The sequence below is a fragment of the Pimephales promelas genome, chromosome 4, assembly GCF_988280905.1.
Source record: "Pimephales promelas chromosome 4, fPimPro1.hap1.1, whole genome shotgun sequence".
NCBI lineage: Eukaryota > Metazoa > Chordata > Actinopteri > Cypriniformes > Leuciscidae > Pimephales > Pimephales promelas.
This window is the reverse complement of record NC_142772.1, coordinates 1,905,542-1,928,252: the sequence shown is the minus strand read 5'-3', so window position 1 is coordinate 1,928,252 and position 22,711 is coordinate 1,905,542. Positions and strand designations below refer to the sequence as shown.

Genomic DNA, 22,711 nt, shown 5'->3' with positions numbered 1-22,711 from the left:
ATGCAAAATATCGGCCGGTGATATATCGGTCGACCACTAACGGTAATAATGTTAAGTGTTTATATTTTAGACCAGGCGGGATGGTTTATTCGCGTGTCTCGTCATATCTGTAAATAGAGAAGAGGGATTTTGCTTTGCCGTATCTGGTGTGGGAGTGGCAGAGGTTAGTTGTCAGAACAAGCAAGAAACGTTGACCTAGAGCCACTAAATTACTAGTTTTAAACTAAAGCCGAACAGAGGAGTGCTGGTGTAAAAGAGACCGCGACAGAGCTTGTAATAAAACAAGAATCAACATCGCCTTGGCTTTTCTGGAGATTGTGAGAACTGATGGATTTGAAATGTTGTAAAAGCGTTGCAGAGATGACAGTTTTATTACTTGACATAATTTTTTTTTATTATTGAACAAATGAATTGCCACTTTTAGATCTCTAACCGAGTTCATTGTAAAGCATGAATTGTGAAGGGTAATATTCATCTGCAAAATGCACGCAGACTGAAGCACAACCACACATATTTTCATTTGTCAAATTAACTTTATAATAATTTATTTAGTTGAGGTAACTTATTATTTTGAGTTTCTGATGATTAAATTAATCTTCATTGTATTAACTCACTTTTTCCAGTTCAATCAACTTGAAATTTTAAGGCAACCCAGGTTACTTACTTTTTTAAGTTAAACCAACAATATTTTTTTACAGTGTAGTAATCACATTTTTTCTTTTGTCAAATCAACTTAAATAATTTATTTAGTTCAGATAACATATAATTTTGAGTTTCTGATGATTAAATTAATCTCCTTCATTGTATTAACTCACTTTTTCCAGTTCAATCAACTTGAAATTTTCAGGCAACCAGGTTACTTACTTTAAGTTAAACCATCAATATTTTTTTACAGTGCAAAACAATGCATGAGTTTTATTTTTTAGCCATTTGATGGGTTATTTGTCAGATGCCTTTTGAGTTAGCCTATCCATTGAAGTAATTATAATATAAGCAAATCGGGGTAAAGCAAGGACGTACTATTTTTAACCAAGCAATCTTCAGCACTGTGTACCAATAGTGTTGGCTAGCCCTGGTTGATTGGCTCTGTATCGACCTGTAGGCTGTCTGAACGTGTATTTGCTGTCTCAGAGGTGGGTGTTGACTCAGAGGCAGACATGCTGAATGAACATGAACTATTTTTGCACATGTCCAGAATCCACTAGTGTAATATCTGACAGTCAACACAGCATAAGCCAAGTTTAAGCACTAAGTTATTCATGCACTCCTTAATATTTCTGAATTGCACCATTAAACGCAACTCTAACCTAATATTTAGGGAAGCCTCCGGATAGGAGTAACAGTTTTGCTGACAGAATTGCATCAGTAAGCTCTTGTTTACTGATGAAACGACAGAATAACGACAGAATTAAATCGTTTAGACACGTATGATAATGCTGACATTTACAATCATTTATATTTTAAAAGAGGAGTAGTTCACTTTAAAAAAAACAACAACAACTTTTGCTGATAATTTATTCACCCCCATGTCATCCAAGATGTCCATGTCATTCTTTCCTCAAAATAAATTAAGGTTTTTAATGAAAACATTCCAGGATTTTCTCCATATAATGGACTTCAATGGGGTCCAAATGGTTCAAGGTCCAAATGAGAGTTTCAGTGCAGCTTCAAAGGGCTTTAAACAATTCCAGACGATGAATAAGGGTCTTATCTAGCGAAAAAATTGGCCATTTCAAAAATAAATAAAATAGTTTAAGTTTTATAAGCACAAATGCTCGCCTTGCTCTGTTCTGTGATGCGCGTTCGTGACTTGACGAACAAATCTTTGAGTCATTTTGTTCATTAAATGAACCAAATGACTCAGGAGAGTCATGAACCCGCATCACAGAACAGAGCAAGGCGAGCATTTGAGCTTATAAAACTTAAACTATTTAATTTTTTTTTAAATGACCGCTCGTTTCGCTAGATAAGACCCTTATTCATCGTTTGGTGTCGTTTAAAGCCCGTTGAAGCTGCACTGAAACTCTCATTTGGACCTTGAACCGTTTGGACCCCATTGAAGTCCATTATATGGAGAAAAATTCTGGAACGTTTTCATCAAAAACCTTAATTTCTTTTCGACTGAAGAAAGAAAGACTTGGACATCTTGGATGACATGGGGGCGAGTAAATTATCAGCAAAAGTTTTTTAAAAAGTGAACTACTCCTTTAACAGCGAACTTATGAAATGATTTGCGTTCTGTGGTAAATGCAAATAGTGCAACTGCATTATAGTTAATAAGCCCTAGTGTGGACTTTACATTCTAGGTTAAGTAAGAACTCGCGAATGCTGCATGGTGCTAAATAGCACTAAAAGTGGTTCATTGGCTTGTAATCAAAGGGGAACCACTTTAAGTGCACTTATCTTTGTCATATGACGCTATGTAGAAACATAAGACGTGCCATAGAGCATGCTAACCACCGCAAAGAACCCCTGAAGAACCTTTTTTTTTAATTTTAGAGTGTACCCAGGAGTGTAAATTCGCACACACCCTACGAAAAGAAACGGTTTATTTATTTAGCTTTATTTGTGTGTGAGGATACCCATCGTTCCCTTCTCTTACCTTTCTGGTACTGGAGCCAGAGCTGTTGCTGGGACTTCTTGCTGGGGAAGTAGATGTTGCAGGTGAGTTCAGAACCGTACAGCGCCTCAGAGATGTAATGACTGCCGTACTGCTGAATAAAGGCAAGCAACTCGTCCCGTGTGCTGTCTGCCGTCAGGGATTTCAGGACCTTGGAGAAATCTGACCAAAGCAGCGCCACACACAGAAACAACAAATGTCCATGTTGAGAACATGTCGGATTAATTATTGTCTGATATTTCTTGCTTTTATTTTTAGAAACACTTTTTTGATGCAAAAAACTTCCATTTAAAGGGATAGTTCACTTTAAAATTAATTTGGTATGTTTTATCTTACCTCAAGGGCATCCGAGATGTAGGTGTCTTTGTTTCCGCCAGTATTTTCAATTTTGATATTTTTAGGTCAAACCGTTATGGAGGTCTATGGTCACCACCTCAAAGAGCATGCACAAGAGAAGTCCAAATTAAACATGATTTAATGACTTGTAAATGTAAGTACACATTGATGACCTTCCACACTGATGACGAACAGTATTTACATTGTTTACGTAAATACTTGCGCAGACCAGAGCGCCCGCGAACTCAGAGTTCTTGGACGTGGCTGTGGTTACGAGAGGTAAAACGATATAAATACTGTTCGTTTTCTCACACAAACCGCTCGTTTCGTGTCTTAGGCCATCAATGTGTACTTACATTTACGAGTCATTAAATCATGTTTAATTTGGACTTCTCTGTGCATGCTCTTTGAGGTGGTGACCATAGACCTGCATTATATGACTGACACCTACATCTTGGATGCCTTCAAGGGAATTTCAAAGTGAACTATCCCTTTAAAGCTGACCCTATGAGTTATGACATGTAAAATATGTATAATAAAACAAAACACATGAACATGTGTCTGTCTAAGAAAAGTCATATGCATTTGGAGTAAGAATTAACCCTTTGATGTCATTTTTTGTACACACACACACACACACACACTAAGGAAGAGTATTCATAGGTGTGTTTGTCTGTTTATGGTACCTGTGGACAAGGTGATGGCACTAAGCTTCACTCTATACAGGTTACTCCGCACTCTCCACTGTTGCATCATGGGATATCCCATTGCTTCACTGAACTGGGCATCTCCTGTAACACAGACATATGTTAATTAATGTCCCGCTTCTGCAACTTAAAAAGCTACATTTCAGACATAAACTGTTTCCATGAGAATCAGAGAGGTCTTCCTCGAGGAGGGATTTACTGAAAAGCCTTCATTGAGCCCCTATTGGAAAAGTATGTGCACTTGACGAAGTGTACTTCAAATTATTCTCTATATGTCACAATCATGTTAGCAAACACGTATCTATTACTGCAATTAGCTAATTGTTTCTGCCTTAAATTATACTGTAACAGTGTTTAAGTTAATACATTTTAGCTAACTATGATTTGTATATATGTACATTTCTGAAATATATAACCAAGACAGTTACCCACTCTAAATTTTAATGTGGACTCAAATAACTGTGAATTGAATTATATATTGATTAAATAAAAGCGCACTTAAGTGAACTTTAAGAAAGTCTGTTTCTCAATACACTTAAGTAAACTTTTAAAACGCATGCAATAGATGGGTTGAATTTTTAACAATTCTGATTATCGATTCCGATTTTTATCGGCATTTTGATTTGTAAAAAAAGTCAAATATTTACATATCAAACATATTCTTTGTTATATTCATTACTCTTTCAAAACATTCTGTTGCAGCTGAACACCATAAACAAAAACCGGCACCCTAAAGAACAACTAACTAACAAACTCGACTCATTTTTAATCGCAAACGTTATTAAAGACAAGTATACCGTCAGTAATACAATAAGAACAAATTAGCAAAAGCACAAAAGTTCAGAAATTGAAATCAAATATAAAATAACACTGCATTTGTTTCTTTCTATAAATAATCTAGATTAATCCTTATTAAAGTTACACAAGTTATTCAGTCAAGATTAGTGAGTGATTATCTTTTTAGACGGCATCAGATTTATTAGGCTGCTGTCACTTTAAGACCTAATGCATGGATCCAATATACTGTTACACATGCGTTTACGTTCACTTAAAGGAGTAGTTCACTTTTGATAAAACTTTTGCTGATTATTTACTCACCCCCATGTCATCCAAGATGTCTATGTCTTTCTTTCTTCAGTCGAAAAGAAATTAAGGTTTTTGATGAAAACATTCCAGGATTTTTCTCCATATAATGGACTTCAATGGGAACCAAAAGGTTCAAGGTCCAAAAGACACTTTTAGTGCAAACTGCAAACTGTTCAAAGGGCTTTAAACGATTCCAGACGATGAATCAAGATCTTATCAAGCGAAACGATCGCTCATTTAATAAATAAATAACAAAGTTTAAGTTTTATAAGCTCAAATGGTTGCCTTTCTCTGTTCTGTGATGCGCGTTTGTGACTCTCCTGTTCGAACTCGTTCATCAAAATAAACAAATCTTTTTCCGAGTCATTTGGTTCATTCAACGAACAAAAGGAACGAATTGACTCGGAAAAAGATTCGATAAACTTTGTTATTTATTTATTAAATGAGCGATTGTTTCTCTTGATAAGACCCTTATTCATCGTCTGGAATCGTTTAAAGCCCTTTGAACAGTTTGCAGTTTGCACTGAAACTCTCATTTGGACGTTGAACCATTTGGACCCCATTGAAGTCCATTATATGGAGAAAAATACTGGAATGTTTTCATCAAAAACCTTAATTTCTTTTTGACTGAAAAAAGAAAGACATGAACATCTTGGATGACATGGGGGCGAGTAAATTATCAGCAAAAGTTTTTTGAAAAGTGAACAAGACATAACAGACTGTGTTTACTAGGATATTTTGACATACTTTTGTTTATATTTGTCGTTCAAGTGCAAAAAGAAGCAAAAAATAACTCAATTCAGGATCTGTGCACCACAGATGGCTTTTCTACACACACTCTAGATGTGCTCAGCACAAATGAATGCTTAAATGGTTAAAAAAATGACATTTGTTGAGTGGGATAGACATTTTAATTTTAGAAACAAGTATTCCTGACCATATAGATAAGGTAGGCTAGGTAGATATATGCGTGGGAAGGTTACAAAAACACTTTTGTCGTGCTGCTTATCCTATTTGTATGGTGTGAGATGACAGCAGCACCCTGAAAACATCGCATCAGCCATATCACACTTCTATCTTCACAGACGCAATAATAGTTTAAATCTCATTAGGAACAGATGCAGCAAAAAACTGAGAGCCGTAATCAGTATTAACAACTCTCCACTCTCGGTCCTGGAAAACACAAGCTGTTATTAAATTAGCCACTTGTCATCTATGTGGAGTCCACATTAGAAAGAGCTGGAGTGAAAACAAATCAATGGAAAGACAGTTGTGATCAAAAGTGATATGAGGGGGGGGAAATGAAAGCTTTCTGCACTGCTGGGTTTCTGAGACCGAGAGCATCCGTCCACTGAGATGATGCTACGATTACCGCCATCTTCCATTTTAATCATGAATTTACGTGAGAAAAGGACTTTGTTTTTAAAGTCACCATGAAATCAAAATTGACAATTCGTAGTGTTTTATGGAACAGTGCAGTATTTATTATAACTTGTCTGTGCACATCGTTATTGTTTTGATTCAAGATTACAAGGAATATAAGTAACTCATCGCAGCATCTCTTCTCTGAGGACGAGGGCGGGGCTATAACCTGTCACTCACACGAGATCAGCCAATCGCAAACCACAACCATCCAATCAATTCCCATAGATAAAAATCAAGCCCCGCCCTGCTTTTGTTCTTGTTCCAAAGGCCGTTTCATTCGGATATACACTCTTAGAAGAAAAGGTTCTATATAGAACCTTAAAAGGTTCTATCAGCGCTACGTATTTGGAACCCCTAAAAGGTTCTATACACTCTTAAAAAAAGGTTCCTCTGGGTTCTATACTTGGCCAATAGAACCTTTTACCAAAAAAAAAAGGTTCTATATAGAACCATTTTGGAGTTCCATATACACTCTAAAAAATGCTGGGTTGTTTTAACCCAACTTTGGGTCAAATATGGACTAACCCAGCCGTTGGGTTACATTTTTACATTACATTTTTAACCCAACATTTCGGGTTTGTCCATATTTGACCCAAAATTGGGTTAAAACAACCCAGCATTTTTTAGAGTGTATGAAGCGGGGAATATGGAACCATTTCTGGTTCTAAATAGAACCATTTCTTCTAAGAGTGTGCATCACAATACGGAAGAAAAGACGATCGCAACTCGTCCTGACTTTAACCTTTTCCCCCATTCTATTGTAAAAATGACATCAATACAGAAGCCATCTGTTTCAGACCTACATAATCAATCACAGTCTTGTTTGTTTTCACCATCCATAGAGATGCCAAGCCTGTATGGATTCAATTAAAAGGAGTCACGGACTCCTTCTCTTAACAATTGCATCTAACACGTTGTTTATATAACTAGCTTGTGACATTAAAAGTGGCCCTCAGAGGAAAGTGTGATAGGATGTGTTTGTGCTGACGATGGAGATTCACCTGAGAGGAGCTGCAGGTTAGGCAGAGGCTCCGACAAAACTCCCCGACACTGTTCCTCCACCGGCAGAGGAATCACCATCAACCCGTCGGCCAGCTGCGGGAAATCCTTGATGAAGTTATTATCCCTGAAATACAAGCAGAAATCGGCGTAAAGCGTCAGACAGATTGTGTTGCTGGTGAGTTAGAATCATTATCTTTCTGGTAACACTTTACTTGAAGGGGTGTGCATAAGACTGACATATGGAGGTTTTATGCATGTTAATGACGTCATTTAGGCTCAATTTGCTTTAAAATGTCTTTTCATGACAACTTGACATTGCCAAGACAACATTGTCATAAATATGACATAGCAGATTAATTATCACTTAGTTAGTCACTTAGTTCACCTTTAAAAAAAAAAAAAAAAAAAAACTTTGCTGATAATTTACTCACCCGCATGTCATCCAAGATGTCCACGTCTTTCTTTCTTCAGTCAAAAAGAAATTAAGGTTTTTGATGAAAACATTCCAGGATTTTTCTCCATATAATGGACTTCAATGGGGTCCAAACGGTTCAAGGACCAAATGAGAGTTTCAGTGCAAACTGCAAACTGTTCAAAGAGCTTTAAATGATTTCAGACAATGAATAAGGGTCTTATCAAGCGAAACAATCGCTCATTTAATAAATAAATAACAAAGTTTAAGATTTATAAGCTCAAATGGTCGCCTTGCTGTGATGCGTGTTCGTGAATCTCCTGTTCGAACTGTTGAATGAACCAAATGACACGATTTGTTCATTTTGATGAACGAGTTCGAACAGGAGAGTCACGAAGCGAGCGTTTCGCTTGATAAGACCCTTATTCATCGTCTGGAATCGTTTAAAGCCCTTTGAAGCTGCACTGAAACTGTCTTTTGGACCTTGAACCGTTTGGACCCCATTGAAGTCCATTATATGGTTTTTCATCAAAAACCTTCATTTCTTTTCGACTGAAGAAATAAAGACACGGAGATCAAGTTTTTTTTTTTTAAGAAACCACCTAGTTTTTTTGGTTAACATTACATTAAACTGTCATGTGGTTGGTTTTGACATTGGCTGTCATGAGGCCATTATAACATTTTAATGAAAAAATTCAATTAGTACCGCTGTCACAAACATGCATTAAAATTGTCATAACATGCATAAAAAAATGTGTCATGATTATGAAAGTGTCATGTTAGTCTTATGCACACCCTTTATTAAGACACAACCTATAATTTATAGCCATTCTTAGTTAGATGCAGGTTTCTCATTCCTTGACAGCATTTTATTGGCCTGATGAATTTGCCCATGCAGTTCAAGATGATTCCTAAATATTTCAATCCATTTTCCAGAATAGAAAAACTTCATATCCACTTAAAGCTAACATAAAGAGAGGTCATGAAAAAATATAAAAATTAGACGAGGACAATTCAAAATAGTGTAATGCAACAATGATGCGTTTGCTCTGTCATGCATACGTCCTTCAATTCAAATCGCTAAATAAACATACTAAACAAACTTTTACTATAATGTAAAAATGCAGAAAGATTTTAGCGTGGGTTATTATGGTTAGGGTTAAAGAGACAGGGGATAGAAAATACGTGTGTGTGTGTGAACAGCTGATCATCTTTGATTCAAATTGAAATGGCAGCTGAGTAAATGCCAGCTTATTGTTATCCACCTGTGTGTCTCATTATAGTTATATTCGATCACCCTCGTGATACTGAGAGACATTTTGAAAAGCACGCAGTAATTGTTATGGGCTTTTCATCTTCTTGACAATGAAGGGTAATTAGCCACCAAATGAATTCCCTCTCCAAACACTTCATCTACTTAATTGAGATTTCTACACGAAACATCAATAGCAAACAACACTTGCATTAATATCAGTATGCAAAACATATGTCCTGAATGCATAAATCATTATAAAGGCAGAAATGGTTCATACAGTAGCTGTAGTTGTAAAATGCAAAAAATCACCAGAAGTGAAGTCACTATATATATATACTGTATATGTGTGTGTGTGTGTGTGTGTAAATAGTGAAGTGTATACACTATTACTATTATTATACACTATTACACTTCACTATATATATATATATATATATATATATATATATATATATATACACATATATATTTGGTATTTAGAATTGGTCATTTGGTATTTAGGATTGGCCACACACCTCACATATTTGAATGCAAAAGCGACACATCGAGACCTAATTGAAATCATGTGTTTTTTTTGCGCTCACTGATGGCCAGCAGGTGGCGTGATGAGGAGAGAGCGAGGCAGGCACTATTATTCCTATGAGGAATTAGGATGGTCATGTTTTTAAGCATTGCTCCATGTGAACGCATGCCATGTGTTCCACACTTTCAAGACACTGAAGTTAAAAGAAGCTCAGCTTTTCGAAACTCAGTGTCAGTGAACCTATAGATGAAGTGATCCATGATCCTCTTTGATGGTTAGAAGAGTCTCCTGGTAAATTATTCCAGCAAACGTCCTGGCATGATTTGGTCTACAACTGACTGATTTGTTCTACTGACAGTCGAGTGGAAATGCAAAACCTCGACCAACTCCAGAGTTCAAATAAGTCAGTTTTTCATTATTTTTCTGGACTGTCCAAATTGAGCATCTCTAGTGACACACAGAGCTCTTGGACTATATGAGACACCTAGTAGTATATACAAGACACCTTTGAAGTTGTTTGTTTCAATCATAACCATCGCTTTTGAAAGGAAAGGCAGAACCTGCTGTTCCTTCGGTCTGTCTTTCATCTTTTTTATATTGCAATCAATAGTACATGAATCCTCCAAAGACACAGTGAAGCACAGCCTCAATGCTGGAGGTCAAGGTTTCGCAGGTCAACACTACACCATCTGACTGCCAAAACATCTCTCTCCATTGACGGGCATTCAACAATCCAACCTCCAAATTCTGATAAAATGTTATTGCAAGTATAACATTCAAATATCATAGCATATGTCATATTATCGTAGTTGTTTTACTGTTTTTTAGGGTCCTTATAAGCGTGAAATTTACATATTTTTAAGCCTTTGACATTACTGCTTATTTTCCGGTGACTCTGGAGTAATTTCCAACAGTTGTTAGTCGACAAGAAGATATGGAGGGATTATTGAGTCAGATTGAAAACTAAAAGTCTAAAACTAAAAGTCTAAATTTGAAACTAAAAGTCTAAGTCGAAAAATTTATTTAGTATTTAGGATTGGCCATTTGGTATTTAGACATGGGCATTTGGCCAATCCTAAATACCAAATTCATTTTCGACTTAGAATTTTAGTTTTCGACATAGACTTTTGGTAATTTAGACTTTTTACGGAGCCCCCTCTCACTTTGGCAAAACAAATATATATATATAATTATCTTGTGGCCTAAAGATAGTAACTCGTGGCCTAAAGATAGTATCTCCTGTCCTCAAGATAGTAACTCGTGGCCTAAAGATAGTAACTCGTGGCCTCAAGATAGTAACTCGTGGCCTAAAGATAGTAACTCGTGGCCTCAAGATAGTAACTCGTGGCCTAAAGATAGTAACTCGTGGCCTAAAGATAGTAACTCGTGGCCTCAAGATAGTATCTCCTGTCCTCAAGATAGTATCTCCTGTCCTCAAGATAGTAACTCGTGGCCTAAAGATAGTAACTCGTGGCCTCAAGATAGTAACTCGTGGCCTAAAGATAGTAACTCGTGGCCTCAAGATAGTAACTCGTGGCCTAAAGATAGTAACTCGTGGCCTCAAGATAGTAACTCGTGGCCTCAAGATACTAACTCGTGGCCTCAAGATAGTAACTCGTGGCCTCAAGATAGTAACTCGTGGCCTCAAGATAGTAACTCGTGGCCTCAAGATAGTAACTCGTGGCCTCAAGATACTAACTCGTGGCCTCAAGATAGTAACTCGTGGCCTCAAGATAGTAACTCGTGGCCTCAAGATAGTAACTCGTGGCCTCAAGATACTAACTCGTGGCCTCAAGATAGTAACTCGTGGCCTCAAGATAGTAACTCGTGGCCTCAAGATAGTAACTCGTGGCCTCAAGATAGTATCTCCTGTCCTCAAGATAGTAACTCGTGGCCTCAAGATAGTAACTCGTGGCCTCAAGATAGTAACTCGTGGCCTCAAGATAGTATCTCCTGTCCTCAAGATAGTAACTCGTGGCCTCAAGATAGTATCTCCTGTCCTCAAGATAGTAACTCGTGGCCTCAAGATAGTAACTCGTGGCCTCAAGATAGTAACTCGTGGCCTCAAGATAGTAACTCGTGGCCTCAAGATACTAACTCGTGGCCTCAAGATACTATCTCGTGGCCTCAAGCTACTATCTCGTGGCCTCAAGATAGTAACTCGTGGCCTCAAGATAGTAACTCGTGGCCTCAAGATAGTAACTCGTGGCCTCAAGATAGTATCTCCTGTCCTCAAGATAGTAACTCGTGACCTCAAGATAGTAACTCGTGGCCTCAAGATAGTAACTCGTGGCCTCAAGATAGTATCTCCTGTCCTCAAGATAGTAACTCGTGGCCTCAAGATAGTAACTCGTGGCCTCAAGATAGTATCTCCTGTCCTCAAGATAGTAACTCGTGACCTCAAGATACTAACTCGTGGCCTCAAGATAGTAACTCGTGGCCTCAAGATAGTAACTCGTGGCCTCAAGATAGTATCTCCTGTCCTCAAGATAGTAACTCGTGGCCTCAAGATAGTAACTCGTGGCCTCAAGATAGTATCTCCTGTCCTCAAGATAGTAACTCGTGGCCTCAAGATAGTAACTCGTGGCCTCAAGATAGTAACTCGTGGCCTCAAGATAGTATCTCCTGTCCTCAAGATAGTAACTCGTGGCCTCAAGATAGTAACTCGTGGCCTCAAGATAGTAACTCGTGGCCTCAAGATAGTATCTCCTGTCCTCAAGATAGTAACTCGTGGCCTCAAGATAGTAACTCGTGGCCTCAAGATAGTAACTCGTGGCCTCAAGATAGTATCTCCTGTCCTCAAGATAGTAACTCGTGGCCTCAAGATAGTAACTCGTGGCCTCAAGATAGTAACTCGTGGCCTCAAGATAGTAACTCGTGGCCTCAAGATAGTAACTCGTGGCCTCAAGATAGTATCTCCTGTCCTCAAGATAGTAACTCGTGGCCTCAAGATAGTAACTCGTGGCCTCAAGATAGTAACTCGTGGCCTCAAGATAGTAACTCGTGGCCTCAAGATAGTATCTCCTGTCCTCAAGATAGTAACTCGTGGCCTCAAGATAGTAACTCGTGGCCTCAAGATAGTAACTCGTGGCCTCAAGATACTAACTCGTGGCCTCAAGATACTAACTCGTGGCCTCAAGATACTATCTCGTGGCCTCAAGCTACTATCTCGTGGCCTCAAGATAGTAACTCGTGGCCTCAAGATAGTAACTCGTGGCCTCAAGATAGTATCTCGTGACCTCAAGATACTAACTCGTGGCCTCAAGATACTAACTCGTGGCCTCAAGATAGTATCTCGTGACCTCAAGATACTAACTCGTGGCCTCAAGATAGTATCTCGTGACCTCAAGATACTAACTCGTGGCCTCAAGATAGTAACTCGTGGCCTCAAGATAGTAACTCGTGGCCTCAAGATAGTAACTCGTGGCCTCAAGATAGTAACTCGTGGCCTCAAGATAGTATCTCGTGACCTCAAGATAGTAACTCGTGGCCTCAAGATAGTAACTCGTGGCCTCAAGATAGTAACTCGTGGCCTCAAGATAGTAACTCGTGGCCTCAAGCTACTATCTCGTGGCCTCAAGCTACTATCTCGTGGCCTCAAGATAGTAACTCGTGGCCTCAAGATACTAACTCGTGGCCTCAAGATACTAACTCGTGGCCTCAAGATACTAACTCGTGGCCTCAAGATACTAACTCATGGCCTCAAGATAGAGTTAGTATCTTGAGGCCACGAGTCACTATCTTGAGGACAAATTTTAATTAGTTACTCACAGAAAACAAAACCAACAACAAACTCCACAGAAAGAGGCGAAGTCACACAGACAGAACGTAAAAGAAAATACATAAAAACACATCTCTCAATGTTTCCTCTTCAGCAAAAATAAATGTAACCATCATTGTGAAAAAAAGCTAAATTGAAGATTTATTGTGCACTTTAGTTTATGAAATGGGGGCAATCTCAGAAGGATGAACAAATAATGTTTTTGGTCATCACATTAAAAATAACATTTAAAGTGCGTCTTATTATAGACGCTGTGTTTCTTAATCCATCGTTCCCATTAGCTTCACGTTTTTATTGAAATGAGTAAAACTGGTTTATTGGCAAATTAGGTAAGTGTGATAACTGCATTAAAATACAAATTCAACATTAAAACTTCAACCACTGATGGTTTTGTGACTATGTACAGCTAACAGTTCACTGGAAATGCTCAAGCTGGTTTATCGGAAACCAGGAATGAACCGTATATATATATATGGTCAATTTGCAGAAGCAAGTCATACTTGCTCTTTCTAGCAGATCTAGTCAGCCAAGATCAAACCTATGTAGATTACATTCACATTAATACAATGTTTTACTGTTATCCCGACAGTTGTCATGACTGAATTATATATTTAACTGACCAGTAGATGTCACACCACTGTTAAGCTGACCTGCAACTATAAATTATTTTTAGTCTTGCCTGTCTTTCTATTTGTTCTGCCTTTTAAAGTGCTTTTCATTAGAATAGAGTCTGAACCACAAGAGTCAGATGGAGTCAATCAGGACACGCTTTACTGGACGAGTGGAGCGGAAACTCAAGGGCGGCCACAATATAAAGATTACTTACTCACTCTCACACAAATCTATTGATTACCAAATGAAATCACCCTGAGTCTGACCCACCGAGAGCCCGTCGGCCTAACTGATGTTCACAAATAAAAGTCGGAGAGTATGGATTTTTCTCCTAAATAACACTCTGTCCTTGTCACCAGAGCAAGCCTTGTTATTAATTATTTTATCCACACTAACCGGAGCCAAATGTTTCTAATTCTGCCACAAGTTTCACTGAGGAGGCAAAGTGTCAAATGTGCCGACTTTATTAAGTCTAACTGGTGTTCTTGTGTTTCTGTGGAGGTGATAAACTCAAGGGGCGATAGACTTACCTCCAAACGTCTACGCAATTAAATCGGCTGTTTTATTATTAAAGGTGCAAGTCTCTGAGTTTTTGCAGAACTACGCCCCCTCTGGCGACAAGAGAAACTGCAACTAGAGGTGTGCACGCTCATGGACCACACACACATCTTTTGTTACAGTCATAATGTCTTCAGAGGTAATAAAGTTATAAATCTGCAAGTCATTTTAAATATATGAAAGGAAACGCATTTGAGTAAATTACACACTTATGTGTGTGTGTGAGGGGAAAACTTCGGTTTTTGTTTCCATCGATCTCCATGTTGAACTGTTTTATGTGTTTACTGTATCCACTTATGATTGTATTATTATGGAAACACGTTCATGAACAATATAAGTTTGTATAGGACCCGTTTGAGCCCTAGAGCCGACCGGAGATCTCTCTGTTTGTTGAAAGCTTCCCGATGTCGACTCTCGTCTTATTCAGACGCCTGACGTTAGACAAAAGTTTTATTTTCTTTGTCTTACGTGAGTTCGCGTCGGGGTTTGGAATGAACTACAAGCCGGTCTCTTTGAATCTATCTTCTACTTTTGTGGAAAGTTGACTAAAGTTGTGTCGCTCGAGTTGTCTTCGCTGATACGGAGAATGGCGGCGAATACACAAACCTGCCAGACATCGCTAGGCGAGCGTGAACGTCTCAAATCCGTCCCGAATCCCTCTTATTTATTTTACTGTACAGGATTATAGAGGCGATCGCAGTGATCAGAGAACGGCTCATTCAGGCAATCGTTTAAGCATGTATGGATTAGAAAAACGGCTTTTTAACATGAAATGTTGCGCAATGCACCTTTAAGATAGCTGAAAACATACTAAAACATGCATACGTGAATACACCCATGCTAAAGTTGACCTAGAGATTGGCATGGTTTTAGTTTTTAGTTAGCCTAACAGCTGGTTTGATTTGCATTGAGAGATGATTTTATGGAAAGTACCCCATTCCAATCCGCAAATACTGATAAAATTAGCAACAACATTCACAATATTGTCCAAGTGCAAAGGTGATCAAATTCTGTGGAAATCTGTAGTTGCTATAACTTTTAATTAATGAGAAGTGCCATATGGCAACACAACTAGCAAGATTTGTAGCATCTTCCATTAACCACAATAAACTCAAAGGCCCGCAAATCACTTAAATTGCATCTATTTATTTATCATACGGCGTATTCATCTGGAGCCAAATGCACTAAATACTGTAACTTCAGTGATTCAGGGTTAAAAGAAATTAATATGAAAGCCACCAATTAAGCTGAACTGGAAATATAATGTAGTGATTTCCTTGAATTCTCCGGTCTGAAAAATGGGCTTTACAACATAACAATCACACACTAGAGTGTCTTTCATCTTCTGTTTACTAAACTGAAGACTCACAGCGTGGTCTCTAGGTACATCTCATCATAAACTCACAGGTGATAAAACACTTTCTGACGCTCTTACTGGAAGACTCGCTCATCTTTCCGTGGTTTGCTCACTCCCAACGGAGAGAATACAGTTCTCAGATATAGACTTTATACGGATTCCACTCCTACAGTTATTATATAAACAAATCATTTTATGAATATTTTTTGTCAGTCTAAAATGCAATCTATGACTTAAAACATTTTAAATTCTCACCAATTGATTGTGCTTGAAATAATTATTTTTGTATATGGACATGGGAAAAAAATGGAGTAGGATTTACTTGAAAAAAGCTATAGGCAACTTTTTTTTTTTTCACTCAGAAAATGCTAGTAAATTTACAAAGATTTGCCAAGTAAAAACCTAAACATATTGATCAGTAGCTTTAATTAGAAATCTTTAAGTTAAATTTACTTGGAATATGGAATTAAGTCAACTTTACAGAAAATAAGTCATTTTATCTTGGCTAGTAAAAGGTTGATTGATATCGATTTAGTCGAAGCTTTTGCATTACATTTCACTAAAACAATAATATTGAATTTTATTAGTCATTTATAGTATGTGCTTTACTTAGATCATCGAAGTCATTTATATTACATCATGTCAGTGAATGCAAAGACCTCAACACACATTTGATGGATCGTTTTTGTGTTTGAATTTGTCATTTTGAGCAAAAAATTTACTCGAAATGTCACAAAATGGCAAGTTACTAATACTGACAACAAAAATCAATGATAAAACAGTGTAAATACAGCTGGAAACCAATGAAAAATGAGCCTCATTAATTATTCAAGGTCCAGTGCATGATGGGAACCCCAGTATCAGAAAAGTTGAGTCATTTTTACTTAATTTTTTTGAACTTTCATTTCTACTCGCTTGAATTAAGTACTGATATGGAATTTACTTCGTTTTTTTTTTATTCTTGCCTGAACTAACTTTTTCATGTAAATTACCTTTTTTTTCAGTACTTCACCAAAAAAAAAAAAAAAACAATTTTCAGTGTATCTAAAAAAAGGGGGAAATTTTTTTTAAAAAAAAGGGGGAAAAATTTTCAGTTTATCTAAAAAAAGGGGGAAATTTTTTTTTTTTTTAAAAGGGGGAAATATCGTATTAACAGTCATGGAAATAAAATACAATCTCATGAAAATATGTCCACGTCATGTACAAAAGAAAGAGCAGAAGGAGAAGAAAAAAGAAAGCTTATGTTTGACAATTAGGATTTATTTTGCATTGCAAAAGATGTGTTTTTGCGTAATTCTCATTACTCTCAGTCATGATTCTTATTACTGTAAAACATTATTATTTACTGTAACATTAAATTAATTATTTAATACAATGCTTATTACCTAAAAATCCCCATGGCATCCCCATACAATATATCATTATTTTGTTCCTACATGGGACTATATCTAAAGTATCATTCGTGCGAGGCTCTGGAGTGTATAATTCTCTCAAACAAGTCCAACAGTGTGTGTTTGAGGGCATGTAGTTTAGTTGCTGATGCAGGTCACTGCTCAAAAGAGACAAAACAAAACACTCGTGTCTGGTAGGGAATGACTCCTGAGTCTTATATATTCAGGACTCGAGAGTCTTCATTAGGATATCCAGCTCCTGGTTTGCAGTTCCACAGCACATTTCGCCCACAGTGGATTTTCTGCTCTAATTATGAGCTGTCCGGTGGAAATCATATGAAAAACAACAGTCTGCAACAGAGTAAACATGCAGGTTTGCACTAAACAGGAACCTGTCAATTCTACTCTAATCAACAAACCAACTGCGTCCTGCAACTTACAAACATGTTCACTCTTAGAAGAAAAGGTTCTAAATGGAACCCCGAAAAGGTTCTATACAGAAGCCTGAGTGTTTTTTGTAACCAGGAAAAAGGTTCTACATGGAATCTTTTGGGTTCATTCATTATCTTTTGTTTCGTCCTTTCCGGATTAAATATTTCATATTATTGACAAAACATTAAGACCTTAAAATGTATTTACACTGTAAAACATATTGATTAACCTGGTTGCCTTAAAATTTTAAGTTCATTGAACTGGAAAAAGTGAGTTAATACAATGAAGGAGATTAATTTAACCACCAGAAACTCAAAATTATATGTTATCTGAACTAAATAAATAATTTAAGTTGATTTGACAAAAGAAAAAATGTTTTGATTACTACAGTGTAAAAAAATATTGTTGGTTTAACTTAAAAAAAGTAAGTAACCTGGGTTGCTTTAAAATGTTAAGTTGATTGAACTGGAAAAAGTGAGTTAATACAATGAAGGAGATTAATTTAACCATCAGAAACTCAAAATAATAAGTTATCTCAACTAAATAAATTATTATAAAGTTGATTTCACAAAAGAAAATATGTTGTACATTGTATGAATGTATGTGTATGATCACAAAATTCAAGATATGGGGTTATAAAATGTATATATTTATATGATTTGATGTAGTTAATCAATAAAGAGTGCCATCTGATTAAAATGTGATATTAAGTTACAGTTTAATGAACAATAATTTAATTACAACCACAAAATGTTGCAATATGAATGAATAATAGCCTATAAAGAACCTTTGTGTCAAAAGGATTCTTTCTTGTCATTATATAACCTTTTTTTTAGCATAAAATGTTCTTTGGAGTTGAGTAAAGAACCCTATGCTTCATATAGAACCCAAATGAACCCTCTTACAACACATTCTCATTCCAAGGCCTCATATACTGATTCTTTTGCTAATGCATATACATCCAACGCACATGGCACCCTTTAGCGTCAATATAACACGCTTCGGTTATGGGTAGGTTCAGTTCTGGGGTAGTGTTAGGGTTAGACCACTAGGAGGCGCCTTCTATGTTGCTAACAGCTCAGATGTCTAATTACACACAAGAATAAAGCCAGCGTTTCTGTGTATGAACGTAAAAACAGTATCTGAATGTTGGGAAGGTTGCCATCAAAAATGCTTGCTGAAGGATGTAAAGAACTAATACGATTGTTAAACTCTCAAACCAATGATCTGGTTAGTGCTAAAGGATCTATCATAACATAATTGGTTAGTTGATAAAACAGACAGGCTACTGATAGCAGATATCTATTAAATTGACTGCATCTAACACAACAACCATCAACATTACTTGCAATTTATGTGTGAAAACTGTTAGTACACACGATTTTACTTTCAGCGTGTATACTCTTTCAAACACAGATTTTTGTACATGTTCCTCAGCACAAGTGAGCTGATGCGGTCCATGCTCATTTCTACCACTAGAGGGACAACTTCCTCTGTTAAAATCATCAGAACGCCATTTGTGTTTATAGCCTGTTCTACAATTCATTCAGAGTCTAAAAAACACGACTGTTTTCAATCAAGGTTAATAGCGAATTAAATTTGACATTAGGTTTTATGACAACCCGATCTTAAAGACCCGATGGCAGACATCCGTCCTTCAAACAGGCATATTGCATTGTGCAAAATGAAAGGCAATGATGTGAAGTGATTGTTATTAACATGACATTTCCCATTCAGAGAATTTCCGAACCCATCATTAGTTGCGAGCCGCTCGCTCAGCTGACCTGGAAAGTGACAAACAAATACCTGGAGCTGATGTTCCTTGTTCGTTTGCATGCAATCAATGTGCCATTCAAACTCACTGCCCCACTAAATAATGACATATTTCTGAAAGCCCACCTCGCCTGCTCACACCGGATGAGAAAAAATCATGACAAAATGTGAGAATAAATGAGACAAATGACTCATCGCTGCTCCTGAAATATTTCTCTAGCTGTGCAAGTGTGTGTGCTAATACTGAACTATGCCTAATGCAACAGGACAAGTTGCTCTCACTCTCGCTTTTGAGTTTCACAAATTACCCAAGTGATACAAAAAGCAATAAATAAACCCTTGAAGGAGTAGTTCACTTTTTAAAAAAAAGAAAAACTTTTGCTGATAATTTACTCACCCCCATGTCATCCAAGATGTCCACGTCTTTCTTTCCTCAGTCGAAAAGAAATTAAGGTTTTTGATGAAAACATTCCAGGATTTCCTCCATATAATGGACTTCAATGGGGACCAAACGAGTTTCCAAATGAGAGTTTCAGTGCAAAGGGCTTTAAACGATTCCAGACGATGAATAAGGGTCTTATCTAGCGAAATAATCATTTGGTTCATTCAACGAATGTGTTATAAGGTTGAAGGATGAACCCAATAGCAGGTTTATTGACAATAAAAACAGAAAACAAAACCCACGATGGGGCAAAACAAGACAGGATAGCATCAGACGATTAACTAACAGCTAAGACAAGATAAACACTTCTTTCAAGACAAGACAATCAATTAACGGCTTGATTCTCACAAAGTTAGACACGGATGTACCGACACAGGACAGCAAACACAGGGGGATAAAATAAGGAGAAACTAATGAGAGAAACAGGTGACGCTAACTAGGCAATAATGACAGGATGAGGTTAACAAGGAGGCGGGGTATGAAACGAGACCAAACAGGCCATGCGCTTGTACACAAAACATGATTAGGAAAAATCAACGACATGATGGCAGAATTATGACAGAATGACTTTGGAAAAAGATTCGTTCGTTTTGATGAACAGGAGAGTCACGAACGCGCATCACAGAACAGAGCAAGGCGAGCATTTGTGCTTATAAAACTTAAACTTTGTTATTAATTTAATAAATGAGCGATCTTTTCGCTAGATAAGACCCTTATTCATCGTCTGGTGTCGTTTAAAGTCCTTTGAAGCTGCACTGAAACTCTCATTTGGACCTTGAACCGTTTGGACCCCATTGAAGTCCATTATATGGAGAAAAATCCTGGAATGTTTTAATCAAAAACCTTAATTTCTTTTCGACTGAAGAAAGAAAGACGTGGACATCTTGGATGACATGCGGGTGAGTAAATTATAAGCAAAAGTTTTTTTTTTTTTTTTTTTAAAGTGAACTAAATGATCTACGGAGGTGTATTGCATTCACTTGAAGAAAAAAAAATCTACTCTGTTTTTCTGAATTAACGAGTTAATTTTTCATGAGAAAAAAAAATTGCTCTGTTTTTCTGAATTAATGAGTTAATTTTTCATGAGAAAAAAAAATTGCTCTGTTTTTCTGAATTAATGAGTTAATTTTTCATGAGAAATTTTTTTTTGCTCTGTTTTTCTGAATTAATGAGTTAATTTTTCATGAGAAAAAAGTTTTTGCTCTGTTTTTCTGAATTAATGAGTTAATTTTTAATGGAATTTTTTTTGCTCTGTTTTTCTGAATTAATGAGTTAATTCAGAAAAACAGCAAAAATAAATTTTCTCATGAAAAATCAACTCATTAATTCAGAAAAAACAGAGCAAAAACTTTTTTTCTCAAGAAAAACTAACTCATTAATTCAGAAAAACAGAGCAATTTTTTTTTCTCATGAAAAATCAACTCATTAATTCAGAAAAAACAGAGCAAAAACTTTTTTTCTCAAGAAAAATTAACTCATTAATTCAGAAAAACAGAGCAAAAAAAATTTTTCTCATGAAAAATTAACTCGTTAATTCAGAAAAACAGAGCAAAAAAAAATTTCTCATGAAAAATTAACTCGTTAATTCAGAAAAACAGAGTAGATTTTTTTTCTTCAAGTGAATTCAATACGCCTCCATAATGATCTACTATATTGCATTAAATAATAATCAGTTATACAAGCTGTCGTCATGTATAGACCACGCAATTCTGGTCTCTTTATTGTGGGATAGAAAATATATAATCATGCTCACAGTTGAGTTGAGTCCCTTCCATTAGCAGCTGTCACAACACTTCTGTTTTATAACATTATCCCACCACGAGTCCATGTGTGAACGTTCCTCACACGCAGAGCTCAAATAGTCGCATGCGTGCACCACTCGCAGTTTGACTGGTGCTAAAGATACAGCATGTCCTTTTATCGCTTTGACAGCTAATTATTGGCAGGGACATATCCGGTTGGTCTGCCGTATTGTCAGAGACAAGTCGCGAATGAAATCGTTGAGCTCATCCGAGAGCCTCGGGCTGCTGTACAGAACAGATGGGCTTCCCCCTCAGGGCATGCACATTTTTTTTTTTTTTTTTAACAGTGTGTTTTTTTCACTATTGCTTAATGGGACTTCACTCCGAAAATATTTAATATTTATGCATTGATAAATTGCATATACAATTTCCATCCATTCGGATTATACAGTTTTAAAGTAAACACACTAATCAACATAATGTGATGCATATTTGTCGGTCATGATGCATTAATGAAATGGGTAAGATTTCTGCACTCAAAAACAAGGCATTGTATGTTCTTAACATTTTATATTTTACAGAGGACAGCTTTCTGAAGTGCAATGCTGGCTATGTCAAAAGACTATTACCATAGAATGTAAAAATAGATGGACGACGTCCCTTCACTCTATTTTATTGGAGAGAACTGGCCGCCAGTGTCTCGCTATGACGCTGACATCTTGGGACTTGAGTCTGCGCACTTGCGTTTTCGAAACCAGACACGCGCAGCCGTGAGCAGGAAGTAAAGCCGCGAAATCAAGGCCCCGCCCTCATTCTCGCAGAACCAATCGCAAGCACACGCCCCGCACTTTTATTAAATGGCCTCTGTCTGCTCCATTCTTCTCCAATGATGTCTTATTATCATTAAAATAAGGTACATGCAACTACTGCCCACATAGCATAGACTGTAAAACATATGGACAAAGCGTCTGTGACATCACCCATAGACTTTCTGAAGAAAGGCGCCATACTGGAAAATCTTGGGAAATCTAAAATACAAAAGTTCAGAAAGGATAGAGGTGGTATGATGTGATGTGTCAGATCATGGCCGAGACGTCAAATTCCACTCGGCGCAGCCCGTTATCAGCTGTCAATCAAAGTTTACCACCCTTATTTGTCATACATTTAATATCTAAATACGATCTAAACTAACGAGTTTACTCTCACAGTTGTCAGGCACTCTGAACATATCCGAAAATACAATAAAAGTCCATGGGA

At 37.0% G+C, this 22,711-nt stretch overlaps 1 protein-coding gene across 1 annotated transcript in view; it reads right to left on the bottom strand.

Annotated features, from left to right (window-relative positions):
• Positions 1 to 22,711, bottom strand: part of astn2 (astrotactin 2) — a 432,572-nt gene that overhangs the window by 84,387 nt on the left and 325,474 nt on the right. The window contains exons 14-16 of the mRNA XM_039661894.2: positions 7,176 to 7,300; positions 3,643 to 3,747; positions 2,603 to 2,782 (exon numbers count right to left, since the gene is read on the bottom strand). Coding sequence (XP_039517828.2) covers positions 2,603 to 2,782; positions 3,643 to 3,747; positions 7,176 to 7,300 — 410 coding nt within the window. The remainder of the gene's footprint in view (positions 1 to 2,602; positions 2,783 to 3,642; positions 3,748 to 7,175; positions 7,301 to 22,711) is intronic.